The sequence below is a fragment of the Bombyx mandarina genome, chromosome A1, assembly GCF_030267445.1.
Source record: "Bombyx mandarina strain Sakado chromosome A1, ASM3026744v2".
NCBI classification, from domain to species: Eukaryota; Metazoa; Arthropoda; class Insecta; order Lepidoptera; family Bombycidae; genus Bombyx; species Bombyx mandarina.
Window position 1 is genome coordinate 588,507 of NC_143234.1, and position 23,294 is coordinate 611,800.

Here is a 23,294-nt window from a genome sequence, read left to right on the forward strand (position 1 = left end):
ATAGGTGTATTGCCCGAGTCCATGTGGCTTTTTCACCATTCATTTTTAAAATAAGGCACGAATAATTCCAATGGTGTATTTCATTTAAAAATAAATTGAAAATCTCTCATTTAAATGTGATCATGATGTTAAGACTGAAATTGGAACTCAGATGTGACTTGATTTGTCCATCACTAGTTGTGACAATGACGTATGACGTAAGTGATGTGTCATAGCTCCGTATTATGTAGCCAGGTATTAATAATATTACATCTCAGTTTGTTAGTGCCTCTCTGGTTTATTGGTTTAGTTGGCTTTATTTCGTGGTTGTTTGTGATTTTTTTGTTTTTATTCTAATGTAAATAAGTGATCAGCAAGATGCCTGTGTTCCACACGAAAATTATCGAAAGCATTCTAGAGCCAGTCGCTCAGCAGGTTCGTGAAAAAAAAAATTACTTTCTCAGAATGGATTGTTTTCGCGCGGTGTAGGTGTAGTTTCACTTTTGTTAATGTTTACGCTATAACAGCATAAAATAAAGATTATGTCATCATTCGACTAAAGTATTTGATATCTTTAAAATTAATGTTATATTCCGCAAGGCGTGATAACATTCTGCATGTAATATGGAAAATTTTGGGTATTCAGTCTCTTAATTAACCTTTGTTAATAACATGAGTCAGGTGCAATAAATTCGTTTTCTTGGAATTACGCTAATTAAGTGAATAAACAAAATACCGAAAAATATGCAATTTAATATAGGATTTCGACTAATACGAAAGCTTCTGTTGAAATTAATAATGAAGAAATTTCTTAATAACAATTCATATATACAGTATTTCCAAAAGAATTGTTAAGATAAACAAAAGGGTATGGGAACCTTAAAAAAAACTTTGTTTAGAAACTGTATTCATGAATTTTAAAACTCTTTTAAATTTAAAGCTTTATTTAGATTCTGCTAAATTACATATTTGAAAATAAGACGAAATGTTTAAGCAATGGTCAGCTTTGTCTGAGAAAACATGATATCCAAATGATTAATGTTGCTAATGTAATATATTTAAGATGCATAATTACTATAAGTGCTACTCATTGATATGTGCTAAATGGGTACCATAACTCTGCCTATTTTCACTATGACCCCAACATATAATTAATGTGGAGGTATTTAATTATTAACAGCTCCAAATTGTAACTAAGATGTGTCTGCCTCTGTGCAGTGGTTGATTAACACATCCAGTTATGTCTGATAATCTCTGAAATTGATGTAGTTTAACAGTCTCTGTTGTCAGTACATCTTCACCTGTGCACCTCTGCATTTTTAATTTTTTTATTGCTGAAGTGGATAGAATGTACTTACATATCGACGCTTGAAAGGCAAACGTGACAAAGCGACAATGCGTGAACTTTACAGTAGACAAATTTAAAGTTGAAATACCTGAAGAAGAAAAAAATATTTTAACGAATCTAGCTGTAGTAGAATCTAGCTAGTAGCTGTAGGATTGAAATGATTTTAATAGACCTAGAAATATTTTTTTTTTGTGCATCGAATATGGTTATTGCCTATCATTTATTTATAAAGCAGTTATTGTCGCTTAGTCACGTTTGCCTTTCAAGCGTCGATATGTATGTAGTGTACTTTAATTGTCTCAAAATGTAACAAATAGCTACATAAAAAAATACATTAGCTTCTGAGCAAGAATAAACATTTAGAAGGGTGTGATATTGGTTGCTGACCTTGACCTCATTAATACACTATACATACTAATGTAAAAATTAAGTACAACTGTAAATACTCTAAATATTCTATAGAGATAAATGAGAAAACATTAAATACATGTAGAAGCAATATGCACACACATTGACACATTTGAACACAATATTTTCAACATAATAGCTTAGTGAGATTCAACTATTATATACCTAACATGAATAGAAAGTCCCAAGTTTTTCTTTTGGAATTCAATTTTTTACTGTGAGCTTTTTCAATGAATAAATTTTCCTCAATACTGTGTACTAAATAAGGCAACCGTAAGATGAAGTGATAATAGATTGTAATCATTTCCAGCAATGAACAATGAAATGAACTGAAGCGTGTTATCAAATTTGTTGGCTGTCATTGTATAATGATAAGTTTTTAATTTAATGTCATCATTGTTGTTGTTGTTCTTGTTATGGCTGCTTGGCTTCCTGATCTAGAATGAATGGCTCCGCAAACATAGGCATTAGGCAATAAAGGTTATCCTTAAAAAGTGTGCTAAAGTTTTTTATGCGATTGCTGATATGTTTTCAAAGTAAAAACAAAGAGGAATAAAAAATCTTTATATATATGTATATGTAATTTCTTCTGTGTTCAGTTCTGGCACTTCAGTTCTGACCAGTTAGTATTATTATAAAATTATTATGAGCAGTTTCTAAGTATATTATATGTGTGTTAGATGTCATTACAAGATAAATGAAAATTAGGATGCGTTAAGATTGATTCATAAAGTGTTTGTACTAGTAAAATATGTATCAGTAAAATTCACAGAAGCATCTGCTAGATTCAAGTGGTTAGAACGATCTGAGGTTGTCCTGACGCTTGGTATACTTTACTTTTCATGGCCGCGGTCGTCCTAAATAATATAATGACAATCAAGAACGCGAGCTTAAACCGTAAAAGTATTTTAACACATCCACTGCTATATAGGTCACCGGTGCCCTTCGTGGCGTGCTTAACTAATTATGTCGATTTCTGTTACTAAGCGTTTCGATTGCCTAACTTTGCCTTCCTCGGTTGTTAATGTATGCTTTAGGTATTTAGGTCTCTTGGAAATTGATTCATTCTCAGTATCTTCGGATTCGACAGTGCGTTTCCAGAGGACTTTTTTGCCACGTACCATCCGGTTATGGAATGAGCTCCCCTCCACGGTATTTCCCGAGCGCTATGACATGTTCTTCTTTAAAAGAGTTTTGTGGAGAGTATTAAGCGGTAGGCAGCGGCTTGGCTCTGCCCCTGGCATTGCTGAGGTCCATGGGCGACGGTAACCACTCACCATCAGATGGGCCGTATGCTCGTCTGCCTACAAGGCCAATAAAAAAAAATAGTCCTTTCCAAAGTCTACTAGATATTCGGATGCCTTAGTAACAACAGAAATCGACATAATTACTTTAATGCGCCTTGTAGGGCACTAGTAACCTACATAGCAGTCAAGGGTTAAAGAGCGGTCAGGTCCTTCTAAAATCTTATAATTAAACGAGGCCGCATTGGAAGCACTAGCTTTCAAATAAAAACTGTCAGCTTTTATAACCTATAAACTATAAAGCACGATTGCTTCGCTACAGAACGAACTACGTATAGAAGCTTAAAGCTTTTTCACCACTCTCTCCTATCTTCAAGCAGAAAGTTTAATAAAACATGAAAAAACCTCATGGATTTTTGGCAATTAAAATCGAACTAAGAATCATTACGTTACCAGAAAAACAACGCATTGTAGTAAATATTAGTAAAAGATAAGACATTTGTTTATATTTCCTGGCACCTTTCACGAGGACAGGTGGATGACCTCGTCGGTTTCCGTCGCTTGCGTGAATGTCGTTTATTTGTGGCACCGGCGAAGGGTGAGGCCCTCGCACTTACGTGGCGCTTTGTGCGATGATGATCCCCTTCACCCGTATATACTGATGGCGAAACCATAGCTTCAAGAAATCGCCTGTTCTATGGTTGAATATTAAGCCATAAAGTCGAGGAAGATTGCCAACCAGGTGGACGGACATTGTCAAGGAGGCCACAAACAGCAGCGTCCCAGGCGCCATTAAACAGGTCGAATGCAGGCAACATTGGAGGAAGCTAGTGCAAAAACTGGACCAAGGTGGTCACGACCCTCAGTAATGAGGAAGCGACAAAGAAGAAGAAGAAGAAATATTGTTCAATCATCTGGAACGTTCTAATTGCATACTTGACTCAGACGACTAGACAACACAGCCGCCGTCGCCCTAAACACGTCATTTCGGATCCTCCCGATCCGCCCTGTCTGCTTTTAAGCATTCCATCCACCAGTCATAACTGGCCTCGTCGAATGCGACGAAGGGTCCGACATGCAACTTTCCCGACAGACACAAACCAATGAGTTTCTTGTTGTATCTTCTTAGTGCGTGACGATCGGTAGTACATTTTGCGAAGCATTGCTCTTCCTAGGGCAAATGTTAGCAAAGTCTCTCAGGCTGAGCTCCGTGAGCTCGCTCTTTATACACGGCTAAATCAGAATAGCCTCTCAGACTACTGGTAATCATGTAGATAAAATGAAACTGGATTACTTTGACGCCGACTTAAAAAACCATACGAAAACATTACCATAGCGTAATCCATTATAATTCTTCGAATAAATTAGGCTGCTTGTGCTAAGCTCTTAGCGCTTAACCAACTAAATAATGTCCTTCTTGATGACCACAATCTTCACAAGTCGAACGAAATAGGCGGTCCACAGGGTTTAATGGGTCGTAACTTTAAGAATCTTGGCAGCTGACTGTGACGATGGCCTCTTTGGGCCATCAGCTAGCTTCTGCTCCACGAGTTTAGCCTTTAATTTTATACGAATCAGTATCTTTGTATTCTGTTAGATAAAACCATAAAAGCAATAATTATGGTAGGTATTTTATTTCTGGTTTGGTCTTTATTGACCTTTTTTATATGTAAACCCGCCCTCGCTTCCCTTCGGAAACTGTAATTTATTATTGATTTCTCCACTATTTAATGGATGTTATTATACATATAAACCTTCCTCTTCAATCACTCTATCTATTAAAAAAAAACCGCATCAAAATCCGTTGCGTAGCTTTAAAGATTTAATCATACATAGAGATATAGGGACAGAGAAAGCGATTTTGTTTTATACTATGTAGTGATATGTAAAAAATCGATGGTCGTGGTCCGCGATCATCATCCTACCACCACGAATCTGATTGATCAATGTCCGGTTAACTGGAAGCCGAGACAATTGACTAATAAAACGCATGATTAATGAAAGATTTTCGAACTCGAAAACGACATAAGACCAATTCATTGAAAAGTTCAATTCTTATCTTGTTCTTAATGTATGACTGATGATTCATTAAAACCTTTGGACCATCGTTCTGGCCGTTTCTATTAGGTCCCTCGGAAATTTATTATTTGTTTTTTTATTGCTTCGATGGGTAGACGAGCTCATGGCCCACCTGATGTTAAGTGGCTACCTTAGCCCATAAACTTGTACAATGTAAATGCTGCCACCCCCTTTGAGACATGAGCTGTAACTCACTTTTAACGGTAGGTACTAGGCTGCACTAAAAGTATCGGGAATGGAATATTTCCACTGTTCCTGTCATATTAAAATCTTTTTAATTGAAAACTCTTTGCTTTTAAAAATCGAATACCATTTATTTATTTAAAAAAAGATTCTCGGTCTTGTCACGAGGTTTTGTCAAACTTGTTTAGTCGTTGAGAAAATGGAATTGACTCGAGAAAATTCAAGAGCGATGATTTATTATGACTTCCGAACTGGTTTAACACAAAAACAGTGTGTTGACCGGATGATTTCTGCATTTGGTGATGAAGCCCCATCCAAAACCACAATTTATCGCTGGTTTGCTGAGTTTCAACGTGGACGTGTCAAGCTCAGTGATGATCCCCGTCAAGGTCGTCCAAAAACTGCAGTCACCCAAGAAAACGTTGATGCTGTGCGTAAGCTGATTGAGGAAGATCGACATGTGACATACCGCGAAATTCAGGCAACTTTTAGACATTTGGCATGAGTCAAATACAAATAATCTTGCATGAACAATTAGGTGTAAAAAAGCTGTTTTCCCGATGGATACCGCATTCGCTCTGTGAAGAGCAAAAAGCGGCTCGCGTTACTTGGTGCGTCAGAACTCTCGAAAGATTCCACGCAGGATCCTCAAATGCTGTATACAACATTGTATCAGGTGACGAATCCTGGATATACGCGTACGAACCCGAAACAAAAAACCAGTCACGAGTTTGGGTGTTCGAAAATGAGTTAAAGCCAACAAAAATTGTTCGTTCACGGAGTGTTGCAAAAAAAATGGTGGCCACGTTTGTCTCCAAAACCGGCCATGTTACGACTATTCCTCTTGAGGGACAAAGAACGGTTAATGCAGAATGGTATGCTAGCATTTGTTTGCCACAGGTCGTTTCTGAACTTCGTAAAGAGAACTGCAACCGCCGCATCATCCTCCATCACGACAATGCGAGTTCTCACACCGCGCTCATAACAAAAGAGTTTTTAGAACGAGAAAACATAGAATTATTAGACCATCCGTCGTACAGCCCCGACCTAAGCCCTAATGATTTCTATACTTTCCCTAAAATAAAGAATAAATTGCGTGGACAGAGTTTTTTATCACCTGAAGAAGCTGTGGACGCCTACAAAACGGCCATTTTGGAGACCTCAACTTCCGAATGGAATGGTTGCTTCAATGATTGGTTCCATCGTATGGAAAAATGTGTCAAATTTCGCGGAGAATACTTCGAAAAGCAATAAATACATTTTTAAATAGTAATGTTGTGTCACTTCGTTAATTCCCGAAATTTTCAGTGCCGCCCTTGTATAAAGGCTGACCCGCCCTTCAAACCGAAACGCATTACTGCTTCACTGCAGAAATAGAGGCAGGATGATGGTACCTACCAGTGCGGATTCACAAGACATCCTACCACTAGTAAATTGTTTTTACAATAAGACGGCCATTAACTTGTTTGTAGTGTGTTACGATTTAATGCAAATTCAAGATGTGCCCGTATCGAAGACAGTTCTAAAAATAAACTCGAAGCGGTTCTACGCCCTTTCTCTGATGATAATTGAGTTATTCGTTTTGCGACACACACAAACACACCACACACACATCCACTAATTACTAATAGACAGAGGTTAATTGTTGTAAATAATTGAACTTTCATTTATAAACAATTAACAGTATACAGTAATCTCATAATATTCTTAGGCCTATACCACTACGTCCCTTGGTAATTCTTGGCCTGTTTGATAAAATGAAGACCGAAAATAGTGAAAGGTGTCAGTTAATGAAGTATTTATGAGCGAAGCAGTTGTCGTAGCTTGAGTTTGGGCTGGTATACTTATTGGACAATCAGAAGCTTGCAACCCCCGTCTCGGGGTTTCCCCCTGTATATCTTGAGAGCTGCTAATGATCGCTGCCTGACTTTTCAAATCGGAACTCATTACTGATTCGCGGCAGAAGTGAGCTCGGTGTTTTGACAGTGTTAGATCACGCTGAATAATGATTTTTACTCGTATTTACTTGTTTTGAGAAATTATCTTTAAGCAATAGGACCGTGAACTTTTGTAAGCTTGCTTGTTTTCGGTTTTCTATCTTCAAGGGCGGTATTTGGTATGTACTCTACAGTAAAGCTCCTAAAGTGTAACTTTAACTAGTTTTTTTTTTATAATTTTATAATTTAATCATTTTATGCAAACGCAAACGGACTTACAGAAAGTAAAGACGCACCATATACGTGAACAATTTTAATTTATACAATCTATTATATAAGAGTTTAAATGCAGTGGTATTAAGAAACATAGTTGTAAATCTGTTGTCCAAATAAAAGGCTTTATTATTATAATATTATATTACAGTAAAGTATAAGAAAGTATCTCTTTGGAAAACGAAACTCCTCAGAACAGAATTATTACGAAATTCGATGCGTTCGTTCCAATTTTAAAATTGAGCGCGAACGCAACGCGCGAAATTCTGTGCATGATTACAAACAACCGGCGGCTGGGAACGGGGCGTGACTCACTTTTTTAAATTTAGAATTGATTTTATTATTATGAGCTGGCAACATTGTGATTTGTCTCTCTTTTTTTTTAATATCAACTCAGGCGTATTAATCTACGGCAACTGGGGTGAGAGGTGTCGTGCATGGTCATTGACAATGTACATAACATGTATAACAAGTCCGGCCATAAATACTGTTACATAAAAACACTTCTTTTTTCAACTTTTTATTATTTTGAATTTGAAACACGTTTTTTTATTGCTTAGATGGGTGGACGAGTTCACAGCCCACCTGGTGTTAAGTGGCTACTGGAGCCGATAGACATCCACAACGTAAATGTGCCACCCACCTAATATATATATTATTATTTTTGTATTATTTTAAAAACTTATTTAAATTTTGCATCATTTCACATATTTTTTTAATTTATTACGAATCAGTATCTTTGTATTCTGTTAGAGAAAAGCATAAAAGCAATAATAATGGTAGGTATTTTATTTCTGGTTTGGGTGTAGTTTTTCTGTCTTTATTGACATTTCACATATTTTTTTCGTGTTCATTATCAAATTACAATATGGAATGGGGCGTTAAAGAGAATAGGATTACAGTGATCGCCTTGCACAAAGTGGGTATGGAGCCGTCGGTCATATTCCAAACACTTTAAAAGCTTGATATCAGCCGTATGTTCGCATATCGTACTATCAACAGATACAAAAACACTTCGTCTGTCGACGACCAGATAAGATCGGGGCGGCCGCGTGCTGTTAGAATTACAAAGGCTGTTAATGCTGTTAAAGCCAGAATTCGTCGAAACCCCATTAGGAAGCAAAAAATCTTATCGCGAGAAATGAAGATTCCCGCTAGGACTCTGTCGCGTATCATAAAACAAGACCTGAAGCTCGGTGCTTATTGTATACAAGACATGCCCTAAATCAATCTTTACAATTAAATTTACAATTAATTTTAAATTATCTTTACAAAATCATTTCCCAATTAAATATAAATTAATCTTAAGCAATCAATCAAATGTGATCTTCGTTATATATTTTTTTTTATTTTTGTTGTTAATGCACTGTCGATTGCACCTATAATTGAGGTGACATCTGCAATGAACTTTTGTCAATTGTTCAATGTTTTGTATTGATGATTACTTTGCTGATGCAACTTAATAAATAAATACTTAAATAAATAAAGAGAGTGGATCGATCAAAACGCCTTCTGTCGCGATACGCAGGTGAAAGGCACAGAAATATCCTCTTTACCGATGATACATTTTTCACGATTGAAGAACACTACAATAAGCAAAATAATAAAGTATATGCTCACAGCTCTAAAGAAGCTGCTAAAGTGGTCGGAAAGGTACAACGTGGTCATCATCCTACGTCAGTGATGGTTTGGCGGGGCGTGTCTTATCAATGAATCATAAAATTACATTATTGTGAAAAAGCAGGGAAAACTTCAGCCAAAGTGTATCAAGATACAGTCTTGGATCATGTTGTGAAACTTCTCAGCAATACACTTTTTAAAAATATACAGTGGACTTTCCAGCAGGACTCTGCACTTGGCACAAGGCACGAACCACCCAAGCTTGTCTTGAAACCAACGTTCCGGATAATATTATAAAGATAAGAGCTGAAGACTTTCCCTCATCTAGCCCAAACCTGAACACTTTAGACTTCAAATTATGGTCAGTTTTAGAGGACATGGCCTGCTCTAAACTACACGGCAACACTGAGTCTCTTAAAAAATCTTTGGAGCAAGCATTGGCGAAATTTCCCTTGAAAACAGTGCGCAAATCCATAGATTCGTGGCCAAACAGATTATAGGCCTGTAATAATAATAATAATAATAAAGCCATTTAATCCAATTCTCACTCTCGATTTATAACACAATGATTGTTAGTAAGTTGTAGTTTAAAATTAAAAGGTTACATACTTATAATCAATTAATTGTTTAATATTAGTACTATTTATGAGATTTGGACCCCTATTTGGGTAAAGGCCTCCTCCATCCTTTTCCATGACTCCTTGTCCTTGCCTGATTTTATCCAGTCGTTTCCTGCGACGTGTGTTATGTCATCAGCCCATCGTCTTAATTGTCGACCAACATTCCTTTTCCCCATTGGTCCTTTCCATCGTGTGGCTTCAATGGTCCATCTTTTGTCTGGGTATCGTGAGATGTGTCCGGCCCATCTCCACTTAAGTGAGAGTGCGTGGCTGAGAGCATCGGTAAGTTTAGTTTTTTGACGAATGTTTTCATTCTTAATTCTATGTATTCTTCTAATTTTCAACATGCTCCTTTCCATGGCTGTTTGACTGCATTTAATTTTTTGTTTTATTTTATTTGTAAATATCCACGTTTGGCAGCCATACAACAAGCAGGGTAACAGGCATGTATCAAATGTTGCCCTTTTCATACGCAAGCTGTAGTTCCCTTTAGGATTTCTTTTAGTGCCCAGAATTTCTTCCAAGTTGCGTTGATTCTTCTTGTTACTTCTTCTTATAGGCCTGTATAAAAGGCCAAAGATAGCAATTTCGAATAGATATTTTTTTGCTGAGACTAATAAATATGTTGGTATACATTTTAATAATATTACAAGATTTAAAAATTATTATTTTTTTCATTAAAAAAATGCATTTTTATTAGTAACAGAACTTATGGCTGGAATAGGCTATGATATGGAATACTTCAGAATTATATCGCATATGGTATACGATAATCTCGGCCGGATCGTCCACTGAATCGTCTCGTGTAAACCACACTACATAAAAAAAAGTTTAAAAAAACAAATAATAGCTTAAATAAACAAAAAAAATTACGCTTTTATACAAAATCCAACTAAAAAGTAGAACTATTATTTATTTGTAATTTTTTTATTGAATTTCAATTTTTTTTCAAGATTGAATTTTCCTCATGTCAAAGTATGCCAAATTTCGAGTTAATCCGACGTTTTGAAGGGGGTCAAAAATGGTAAAAAATCATGTACAAAGATTCCGTCACATACTAACATACATTACGTCTGAAGCTAATAAAAGCGTGATAAAAAGAATCGACACTTCTCAATACTGTGTGTTATAAAATATTTGATGTTACGTAGTTGAATATTCTTGACACCATACGGCCGGCGCCCACGTGTGCTGACTGACCCTGGACTAGATTGCCGTATTGAAATGATTTGTGACGTCACCGATTGATGACCTTTTTTTGTAAACGTATCTACTAGTTTTTTTATTGCTTATTTGAGTGGACGAACTCACGGTCTGGTGTTAAGTGGTTACCGGAGCCCATAGACACCTACGAAGTAAATGCCGCCACTTACCTCGAGACATAAGTTCTAAGGCCTCAGTATAGTTGAAACGGCTGCCCCACCCTTCAAACCGACACGCATTACTGCTTCACGGTAGAAATAGGCAGGCCGAATCACAAGACGTCCTACCACCAGTGATTACGTAAATTATAATTTTCTGGATTTGATTTTTATTGCACGGTGTTATTCCTTCACCGTGGAAGTCAATCGTGAACAATTGCTAAGTACAAGTGTTGTTAGTAATGTCGCTGATATAAAGGAAAACCCTATAATTTTGCGCGAACATCTCAGAAGGTGAAACAAATATTTTATGGTTGTTCGACAAATATTGGATCATCAAGATGCAAGTCACGCAGAGAGCTACGGAGCGAGCTATGCTTGGAATTTCCCTTCGAGACCGAGCTAGAGATGAGGAAATCCGGTAAAAGGCAATCCTCACTGGCATAGTCTTCAAAGAAAGCGGTTGCCGACAGTCATATAATAATATACCGTACGGATAAAATTACGTTCTATAACAATAGTAGAGTAGTTGTTTTGATGAGGACGTTTCAAAAAATAAGCAGCTAACAAATGAGATAGTCAAATGAATTGGTCAAATCTGTGGTTAAAAACCAGATCGTATTTTCTATCTTCATCATCCTCATCCACTCCAACCATTCTTATATCCACGTACTTACCGCCCAGCTGTGACTCCTATGTCTGTCTGCTCTTAAATGACTTGTCATTAAAATCGTCAATTTATTGCCGTAGGTACATTAAACAACCAATTGTGAACATAGGTTATATAGCTAGCTAATAAGATATAGCAAAACGTAACAGCCCAGTCTCTAGCTTTACGATCAATTATTGAAAGGCACAGACGAGCTTGATATGACTACTCAATAGTTTCCTTAACATCGACATCGATAGCAGGCCTAAATATCTAAAATATTTGGTTCAAATATTCAAAACAGATCCGAGCTAGATTTGCCAAAGTAAATATTGTGATGCAGCGAAGTGTTCCGCAGACTTCATTGTTTATGTTACGTCAGAAACAATGTGTAAACAGCTCAGGAATTGTTGCACTGAGAAATGAAAGTCAAAGAAAACTAGTCATCAGTTTCTGATAATAAGCGCTCAGTTAAAGTAGAATGGTATCTTTCTAATTGAGACTAAGGCGGAAAGTTCTCAATGTTTTCTTAGATACCTTTTTTTTCCTACCTAAGCTAATAGCCTTGAGAGGCTATGTCAGCGTAACTCTAACGTATAGGTGAGTTCTCGGGGCTCAAACCAGGAGGCGCTGCTAACACTGCGCTAGCAAGAGCAGTGCTTCGCAGAATCTACCACCGGATCGGAATCACGACTCACTGAGAAGATCCGGCGAGAAACTCAGTGTGTCTATGGGTTAGTTTACTCGCCGAACCCTTCATCGCAAGCGACGGGTTCGACAAGAACGGTGACCTGTGCCTGAGGTACCTAAAAGTACCATTAGTGGATCGAGAGGATCCGAAATGACGTGATTTAGATACCAAATATTGAGTTTGTCTATTTATTCGCTTTACCTATGCCGGTATTTTGAAAGGAAAATGTATTTTATATACACGAATCTCCCTACCTATCCCTTTCCGTCTATCTATGGCCATATAGACAAGTATTGGTATACCGTTCAACCAATATTTAGCATTATCATGAGTTATTATTTATACAATTAGACTTAAGAATCGTCGTTTCCAGCAAAGACATTTTAGATGTAAAACAAACCAGTATATCCAACTCGATTTTGTATTTAATACAGGTATTCCAGTCCAAGATGCTCTTGACCGATCCCTTTTGAGAGAAGTTGCTGAAAAATAATTTTAAAAAGATCTATTGTTAATAACGTCTGCTTTTCCTCTGAACTCACGTAAACAGTACTTAACCTGATTCGCACAGTCTCAGTGTCGACCTTGACCATTGTACCTGTTTGATGTTGCGTTACGGTATTCAAAATCATAACTGGACTGTTTACTGCTGGTCGGATATTTATAGATGCGGTGCTCACGTCGCGTATTGTTCTTTTATCGGGATCCTTTAAGCTAACCTAAAGCTTTTAGCAAACAGCCTAATGCCTCTTTTGATAGTCTTTGAATTTTGCAGTCATAGTAAAAGATACAGTGTGTTGGAAGTGTTCAATAATACTGTGCATTGATCAATACTAAGATTGGGGTGCTCTACTTTTATGCAAGAATTCAAGATTTTATACACCACAATGGCTTTGTATTATTAACATAGAAACTGGTGGTAGGACGTCTCGTGAGTCTGCACGGGTAGGTGTCACCACCTTGCCCATTTCTGCCGTGAAGCTGTAATACATTTCGGTTTGAAGGGTTTGAACAGCCGTTGTACTGTTAAAAGTGAGACCTTACAACTCATGTCTCAAGGTGGCTTGCAGAATTTACATTGTTTTTGGGCTCCGGTTACCACTTAACACCAGATGGGCCATGAGCTCGTCCACCCATCAAAGCAATAAAAAAAGCTTCACGTGACTTTTGTAATGTTTACCCTTGAGATATGAATGGAGGGTCGGGCTTTTGCCGCATTGGCGCATGGCCGCAAGGGCGTGGTATTTGGCTACCTTTATGTTAGCTTTTATAGCCTTGGTCGTACTTAAAGCTGAATCGTATTATTGTGGGGTGTGTGCTAAGATAAGCTTCCGAAGTGAAACGATTTATTTTACGTTTAACATAGGAGGTTAACGACAAGGGAAGATCTTATATCGGGGGTTAAAAGACGACATTTGTCTGTGTGATGAAAGGTGCATATTTTATTTGGTGTTAGCATCAACAGTTCGATGTTTTTTTATTTATTGCTTAGATGGGTGGAGGAGTTCACAGCCCACATGGTGTTAAGTGGTTACTGGAGCCCATAGACATCTACAACGTAACTCACCCACCTTCCAGTTCGATATTTTTAATTGAACTTCAATTACGTTTAGTCCACTGAAATAACTGAAGAAGTTTTTTTGTTATGATACCTAAATTTAAACGGTTCTCTTGTAACGTTACAAAAAATGCCGCTTAAACCAAAAGCGTTTCACCTCTCCATGTGGAGTGAGTGGAAAGACTGTAGACAGACGTTCCAAATGTTATCGTTCGGAACTTGTGTATATGGAAACTTATATTCAAAATGTCGTTACTGAGTTTAAGGCGTCTGTCAAATATCTTGTGTTCTATGCCTACTGCCATAGTCATCATCATAGTCGGTTATTATTGGCCGAGCGGTCGTGTTCATGGGAAATCCTTGCTTTTTAAAGCATGGACAGCTGTTGTCCATAGTTCGAGAACTGAGGCTTGGCGCACACACACGTTAACTGCCGCAATAGTGAAACGTTAAAAGGAAAAATGAGATTCGGTTTCAATTAGTCATTCTGTAATATGAATGGTTGAGCCCACTTCGATAACGCGGCACGACACGAGAATCTTCTCATCGTGGCCGCCGGGAACTACATAGCCGATCCTGCGGACCAAATGGTAAACGGTCGACGTCACCCAAAACACGTCATTTCGGATCTTCCCGATCCACTAACGGTGCTTTTACCTCACGCACCGGTCATCGTTCTCGTCGAACCTGTCGCTTGCGACGAAGGGCTCGGCGAGTAAATTAACCCACAGACAGCCCACTGAGTTTCTCCCCGGATCTTCTCAATGGGTCGCGTTTCCGATCCGGTGGTAGATTCTACGAAGCACAGCTCTTGCTAGGGTTCGTGTTAGCAACGTCGTCAGGTTTGAGCCCCGCGAGCTCACCTACTAGTTAAGGTTACGCTGATATGGTCTCTAAAACTCTAGACCATCAGCTTACGTAAGAAAAAAAGGAACACCTCATGTAATATTTTTGTAATATGCTGATGTTTATTTGGAGTTTCTCTACGAAAAAATAATTAAAAACATTCACATTTTCGATCTTTCGGAGATATATTCACAAGAGACGCGTAGAAAATCATGGTACGGCAAAGCGAATTGGAAGGTGAAATTAAATTTTTGACACAGAACACGATCTTTATTTATTTAAATAAGTCCATTGAAACAGAAAGCGTAGCCTACGTGACTTGAAGTTGTTTAAAAAACTCTATGAATGAATGTAGCTCCCCTTATAAGGTAAGCAGTCGTGCCCACACTTAGTCATGTTGTAATAATATGTTCTAATTATCGATGTTGAATGATTCGATTTGATTATGTTATCCGATTCATATTAAGTTTTTTTTCCCTTACTATGCTGATAGCCTTGAGAGGCTATTTCAGCGTAACCTTAACTAGCGGTTCGACGAGAACGATGACCGGTGCTTGAGGTACATAGAAGCACCGTTAGTGGATCGGGAGGATCCGAAATGACGTGTCTTGGGCGACGTCGACTGCTTTCCATTCTGTCCGCAGGATCGGGAATATAGTTACCGGCGGCCACTATGAGAGGGTTCTCGTGTCTTGCCGCTTTGTCGAAATGGTATTAAGTAAGTAATTGGTGGGACGCTATCGCATTCATTGTATCGCTCTGATTTTCATTGGTTGAAGTATGATTTCTTTTTTTGAAAAGTATAGCAAAAATATTACGTTGTATATAGTAGTAACGGAAATCGTATAGTGAGAAAAGTCATACTCATAAAGAAAGCTCTTAAAATTTGTTGTAATATCTATTTCATGTATTGGTACTATGAGTATAGCACGTTAAATGTTTTAGATTGATACTATAGGAGCCAACTATGGGCTAATAAACTATAGTATATAGTTTGAAGTCGTAGCCTAAAGAATAAGACGACCGGTGCATTCGTGTTGAGCGATGCACCGATGTTCGAATCCCAGGCGGGTACCAATTTTTCTAATGAAATACGTAGGTACTCAACAAAATGTTCGATTGACTTCCACGGTGAAGTAATAACATCGTGTATTAAAAATCAAACCTGCAAAATTATAATTTGCGTAATTACTGGTGGTATAACGTCTTGTGAGTCCGCGCGGGTAGGTACCACCACCCTGCCTATTTCTGTCGTGAAGAAGTAATACGTTTCGGTTTGAAGGGTGGGGCAGCCGGTGTAACTATACTTGAGACCTCTCAAGGTGGGTGGCGCATTTACGCTGTAAATGTCTATGGGCTCAAGTAACCACCTAACACCAGGTGGGCTGTGAGGTCGTTCACCCATCTAAGCAAAAAAAATATTTAAAAATATTGCCTTTAGGCAGAATGGTGAAATCCTTTGCGAGCTTAATATACAGGGTGTTCTAATTAGGAAAATTATGCATTTTCGATATTAATCCTTTATCGTAGTAGTCACTAACCAACACGTAATACCTGACACATTATTACTTAATTTCTTTATCTGCCTTAGCTATTGAACTCTTGCATCATCATTTGATACCTACGCGTTTACCGTCCATTGAGACACGCGCATATTATATTGACTACGTACAAATCACGATATTGAATTGTTCCAGCTAGTACAATAATATTAAAATTATGATAATTCAACTACAAAAAACAATACGAGTCAAACTTGCCATGTGTACTTATTGCTCAAGCCATTTTATCTCACGTTCGAGTGTGAAGGTCGTTCCGTAGCATATAGGAGTGTCTTGATAATAGCGATCCTTTATTTTTTTAACTGGTCCCGTGGTAAGTTCGTAAAGAACTTGTGTTACAGGTACCAGATAACGGAAATAAATGTATTTTTTTTTTATTATACACGTACATATATTTAATATTTAATATACATCCATAACCCTGGAAAAGACATTTATATTTATCATACAAATATCTTCCCTTGGCGGGATTCGAACCCGCGATTTATTATATGTAACTTGAACGAAAAATTATAATAAATAATTTATATTTCTAATGAATATATATTAGCGGTAGGCAGCGGCTTGGCTCTGCCCCTGGCATTGCTGTAGTCCATGGGCGACGGTGACCACTCACCATCAGGTGACCGTGTGCTCACCTGCCTACAAGGACAATAAATAAAATTGTTTTATTTATTTACATGAATAATAATTCAAATAAAATATTCTTTTTATTTATTTTATTTTTTAGAACATTAATTTGTAACTCTTTAAATTCATGAATTGGGTGTTGAATTAGATTAGGAATCAATTTATTAAGCTTGAACTCATGACGCGAATTGGTACATCAAGTTGGTACCTACAGTACGTTCTGAGGGTCAGTGGAGTGAGATTGTAGAGTGGTTGGCAAGAGCTCGATGAGAGAAGTGGTGGTTGAGAGCTGGAAGCCTGCTCAATGGCATTTGGAGATGCTTATCTCTAGCAGTGGACTGCTGTAGATATGATGATGAGCTCATGGCTTCTTGGTGCTAAATAACGCAGCGCATGTGAATTACATAACGTGAAAATGGTTTCCAAATCTCAAGTATATTGTACTATAACTGGTACGTCACCCTTCAAACCGAACTGCATGATAGCTTCGCGGCAGAAAAGGCAGGATGGCTTACCTATGCTGCTTCACAATATGCCGCATCGTCTTTAGTATAGTAATTAGAAAACGCTGCTGCCATTCTCCGCTGAATTAGTCGTCTTTTACTACGCCTACGGGAAGAAATATGGTGTGGTCATAGTGCTTTTCGAGGGTAGGCAATATTTTGCTTTTGCCGAACTTGAGATGTGAGAACGAAATCCGAATCGCATTGTATTAATTCCCATTTTAATAAATCGTCTTCTCGCATTAAAACTGTATAATCTCAAAAATGACTAATTTTAATTAGTGTTTTAAAGGTTTAACATGTGATATTTTTAATAATAATCATCTTTGCAATGTTTATTTTTACCAGTTACATTATCTGTCATTTTAAGTAAGATAAAATTATGTATTAATTTTTTAATAATAGTCAAAATATATGTAAACTAAAAAAAAATCTAAACTACGCTCTTTACAGACAGATTTATGAGAAAAATACTAGTGATACTAAATGATTCCGCATATTAATTATAATTTGAATATTTTTGGAAATTGGACACTTTTGAAAAGACGAAATGTCCCACCCCGTCATTGTTTTGCGCCAATACAAAATCAATGTAAGAGTTTGAATATGGTTCATTTTCGATTTGGTAAAAAGGATTTGTTTTCCAGGTGTCTCGACTGGTCATCCTCCATGAAGAAGCAGAAGATGGCAACGCTATGCCGGACTTGGCTCGTCCTGTGCAGGCCGTCTCCCTTGCCGTCAACAACCTCGTCAAGGTATGTACTGATGACGACTGATCCTAAGGTGGAATTACTGAGTCACTTCGGTTGACCAATGAAGACATTTCTCGATCAGATTCCATTCGCGCCATAGAAAGGAGACGGCCCATTTTCCATGGACATTTGCCCCACAACAAACGTGCAGGAGACTCGGCCAAAATTGGATCATTGTATAGGATTTTTAATATCTATTGAGGAACCGTTAAAGTTTTTATTCTGCATAGCGTGGTTTAAAAGATATCAACTAAAACATTTAAAAAAATAATGCTCCAAGTAGGTAATCAAGAACGTAACGTAACGTACTACTAAAAGAAAGTAATTATACTTGAGACCTTACAACTTATGTCTCAAGGTGGGTGGCGCATTTACGTTGTGGATGTCTATGGGCTCCAGTAACCACTTAACACCAGGTGGGCTGTGAGCTCGTCCACCCATCTAAGCAATAAAAAAAAAAGTAAATTCATTACTTGGTGACTTACTGTGCTCATTTTGAAATGAATTTAAGTGTTTGCAAAAGCGGAACCAGAGTATCTATGAAACTGGAAAAATCAAGCCAAGTCTCATCGTCAAATGATCTCGTTTCTATTGATACTTGAAAAACGATTGATGAAAGACAAAAATAGATAAATATTGTGTATTGTAAGTGCCCTGTTGACAGGTTGGCCACGAGACCATAGAGTCATCAGACGATGCGATCCTGCGGCACGACATGCCGGGGGCCCTACACCGCGTGGAGACGGCAGCCACCCTGCTGCAGCAGGCCTCTGATATGCTCAGAGCTGATCCGTATTCGGGGCCCGCTAGGTAAGATAATCCGAAACAAATAGTATTCGGTCATATGACCCCAAAACAGAGGCTTATGTCTATTATTATGTATTAAACATTCTTAAATACTCTTAAATGTATACTGATATTAAACATACAGACACAAAGAAAATATGTTTGTCACGCGAAGGTTTGCCCGAAGTGGAAATCAGTTTTTTTTTTATTGCCTTATAGGCAGACGAGCATACGGCCACCTGATGGTGAGTGGTTACCGTCGCCCATGGACGTCAGCAATTCCAGGGGCAGAGCCAACCCCCTGCCTATCGTTAAGGCCGCTAATTGACTTAGTTAGGGCACGGTGAGCTTGGTGTTTTAGGCGTCAAGTCCCTGGGTAGGTAGGTCTCACTCGAGTCTTGGCAATATGAACGGTAGTGGGCTGCGCACTCCCGTGTATTCCTATCATCTTCACTGCGTTCTTGGTCCAAGTAGTCGCTTGCCTACCCACACTTCGCCTCCTGCGGTCGCCTCTCAAGAGCTAACCAAGGATTTCTTACACTAGATGGAGAAACTTAAATGCTTGGAAACATTATAGCACACGAAGTAATTGTGCCTTCCGACTTAAAAAATTAAAAAGTTTTAATCCAAAATCAAATTACTGGAGGTCGTCCGTCTATCCTTAAACGTGAAATGTCCTTGTTTCCAGGAAGAAGCTGATCGAAGGGTCCCGCGGCATCCTGCAGGGTACATCGGCGCTGCTCCTCTGTTTCGACGAGTCCGAAGTCAGAAAGATTGTCAAAGAATGCAAGAAGGTGAATCCTTGTATCTATCTATCCACTCTGTATCTATATGTATTTTACTAATGGTAGGGCCTCTTGTGAGTCCGCACGGGTAGGCACCACCATCCTGCCTATTTCTGCCGTGAAGCAGTAATGCGCTTCGGTTTAAAGGGCGGGGCAGCCTTTGTAACTATAATGAGATTTTAGAACTCGTATCTCAAGTTGGGTGGCAGTATTTACGTTTTAGATGTCTATGGGCTCCAGTAACCACTTATCATCAGCTAGTGCACCCACACAATTTGACTAGCATTACTAGGAGATAGCCCCAACCATTGTTCCCTCGTCATGTCTGTATCAGGCAATTTACCTGCCTAATTTCCCCACTAATCACCGGTTATCACCAGTCGAATAATCCTTGGAGTTTGATTAACAGGTTCTAGATTACCTCGGAGTTGCCGAGGTGATAGACACGATGGAGGACTTGGTTCAGTTCCTGAGGGACATCTCGCCGGCGCTCTCCAGGGCGGCCAGAGAGGTACGCACGAGAGGACCCTATGCACCACCTCAGTGGAATAAAGTCGGATCTTTTAAAACCAAAGAACTTTTCTTTTCTGATGAAGAATTTTTTTATTATAGTCCTTTATATATGTTACCGACAATCTGTATAATTCAGGTAGTCTATACAATACTATATACAAAAAATATTAATATAGAAATTACCTAGGTAATGTATAGAGTACCTGCTGGCCTACTAGCAATGTGTAAAGTAACTATATTTGGGCCTGTATTTATTAATGTAAGTAAGTGTAGATGTCTATGGCCTCCGGTAACCAATTAACACCAGGTGGGCTGTGAGCTCGTCCACCCATCTAAGCAATAAAAAAAAAGCTCAATGAAGCATTGCTCTGGAGTCCGTGACGTCCCCCCCTGCCCCCCAGGTGGCGGCCCGCGCTTCGGAGCTGACCCATCCCCCTCACGCCGAGATCCTCACGCAGTGCCTGGAGAGCGTCAAGCAGCTCGCGCCCGTGCTCATCTGCTCCATGAAGATATACATACACATCCTCACCGAGGGTACGTCTGTACAACATCACAGGTCCATGCCTGATAACATATTGTCACGCGCTAGGGTTCGGGATAAATAAAAAGTTCCATCAAAGTACACATTAAAACTGTATTAGCACTTAGAACACTTCACAAACACCTTAAAATTCTCAATTCACTTCTTCCGCTTCGCTTCAGGTGACTGCGTGCCATCTCTGCAACGCTTTTATAGTCGATACGACATCCCTAGAATTATCGAGAACATTCCTCACAAGTCGAGTATTTTCGATGTGTGTTTCCGCTAGTGTTGACAATAGATGGCGTTGTACTTCTGGATTGTTCTAGAATCTAGATGATAATTGATGATCCTTTAATATTCGTTTCGGCTATTCAGCGATAGATGGCGTTACTCTTACCGGCGTAACAATATTAAAGATCCGTAGTAGAAGGGTTGGGTTCCGTAGTAGACAAATGAAACCGAATAGCGAATTAACCTGCAAATCGCGATGTGTGCCGGCTCTGATTTAACAGATTTTTTTTATTGCTTAGATGGGTGGACAAGCTAACGGTCCACCTGATGTTAAGTGTTACCGGAGCCCATAGACATCTATGACGTAAATGCGCCACCCACCTTGAAATATTAGTTCTAATGTCTCAGTTTTTAAAATACAACGGCTGCCCCACCCTTCAAACCGAAACGCATTACTGCTTCACGGCAAAAATAGGAGGGGCGGTGATACCTACCCGCGCGGACTCACAAGAGGTCCTACCACCAGTAATTACGCAAATTATAATTTTGCGGGTTTCACTTTTATTACACGATGTTATTCCTTCAACTTGGAAATCAATCGTGAACATATTTTGTTGAGTACGTATTTCATTAGAAAAATTGGTACCCGCTTGAGATTCGAACACCGGTGCACCGCTTCAACACGAATGCACCGGACGTCTTATCCTTTAGGGCATGACGACTTATGCGTTTAATAACGTAAGTTGTGTTTGCTTTAGGCGGCAAGGGCATGGAAGAAGCGGCCGAAAACAGGAACTACCTGGCGCAGAGGATGGCGGATGAGATCCACGAGATCATCAGGTGAGTTGGAGGAATTATTAAAATATTCATATTTTTAATTTTTTATTCGCTTGTAGGGTGGCCGTCATAGAAGATATTTGACTGAATCGTACCGTTATCTAGATAAGGCTGTTTTATTTACTGGTAGTAGGCCTTACGTGAGTCCGCACGGGTAGGTACCACCACCCTGCCTATTTCTGCCGTGAAGCAGTAATACGTTTCGGTTTGAAGGGTGGGGCAGCCGTTGTAACTATACCTGAGACCTTAGAACCTATATCTCAAGGTGGGTATCGCATTTACGTTGTAAATGTCTATGGGCTCCAGTAACTACTCAACATCAGGTGGGCTATGAGCTCGTCCACCCATCTAAGCAATAAAAAAAAAACATAAGCTTCAAGCATTCGGAGATCAACTTCTCTAAGACCTGAATGGAAAATGCTAACAGCATTTTACTGACGGTAATCGAAGACTCCTTGTACTCTAAGTCAGATCCAGGACGTGCTCGATCGACGACTAGCTGCAATGCCCACTTTTTTTTTTATTGCCCTTGTAGGCAGACGAACATACGGCCCACCTGATGGACTTCAGCAATGCCAGGGGCAGAGCCAAGTCGCTGCCTACCGCAAAAGCTACCACTTAGGCTACCAGCGAATCTTCTTCTTCTTGCTTCGGTTTCCTCAATACTGAGGGTCGTGACCACCTCCTCGCAACAGGAGTTTATTACGGACCATTCCACGCCATTTGCCTCTATCTGCCGCCGAGTGTAGAGCATCGTGAACTGTGGTGTCGAGGGCAGTGCGGATCTGGTCAGTCCAACGTGTCGGGCCTCTACCTCGTGGTCTTCTTCCGTTCACCTTGCAATAGGAATAAAAAGGAGGAAAAAGTTGCTTAAATACGCTCCACTACAATAAGCTCTCCTCAAATTTCAGGGTTCTACAGCTGACGTCGTACGTGGAGGACGGCGGCGAGAAGGACAACATCACCGTGCTTAAAGCTCTCCAAAGTCAGATACACACCAAGATAGGCGCTGCACACGAGTTTTTGAATGTAAGTTCATACGTCGACTTCCCCAACCCCCCGCATAGACACGATGACGTAATGTCGGCCATCTTGGATGTACGGCAGTCTCCAGTGTACTCTATAACGGTCTCACTCATTGATTCAACAAAGGACTTTTTGGCACGCGAGGAGTGTAATTGTGTGATTTCTTTTATTTTGTCTATTTAGTGTTTCTTCAGGTTCAAATGCGTAATAACGGTGGTTTATGAACTGTGTATAATATCTGTGAAAGTGCACAAATGTGGGAAAATGAAACAAAGCCGCTAAACGTAACTTCTCGGGATCCTCCAAAAAGTCCACTGAAAAAATCTCAGTAAAGGACCACCACCTTTTTA

At 39.0% G+C, this 23,294-nt stretch overlaps 1 protein-coding gene across 4 annotated transcripts in view; it reads left to right on the top strand.

Annotated features, from left to right (window-relative positions):
- Positions 1-228: 228 nt before the first annotated feature.
- The window catches only part of Vinc (vinculin), a 45,255-nt gene continuing 22,189 nt past the window's right edge, over positions 229-23,294 (top strand). For 3 of the 4 annotated variants that reach the window (XM_089739846.1, XM_089739847.1, XM_089739848.1), the window contains exons 1-8: positions 230-414; positions 18,139-18,246; positions 18,908-19,053; positions 19,718-19,823; positions 20,224-20,325; positions 20,729-20,861; positions 21,840-21,921; positions 22,830-22,947. In XM_089739846.1, coding sequence (XP_089595972.1) covers positions 358-414; positions 18,139-18,246; positions 18,908-19,053; positions 19,718-19,823; positions 20,224-20,325; positions 20,729-20,861; positions 21,840-21,921; positions 22,830-22,947 — 852 coding nt within the window. In that variant the 5' untranslated portion in view covers positions 230-357. Of the gene's footprint in view, positions 415-18,138; positions 18,247-18,907; positions 19,054-19,717; positions 19,824-20,223; positions 20,326-20,728; positions 20,862-21,839; positions 21,922-22,829; positions 22,948-23,294 lie in introns of all 4 variants that reach the window. The other variant, XM_089739845.1, reaches the window with a different exon arrangement.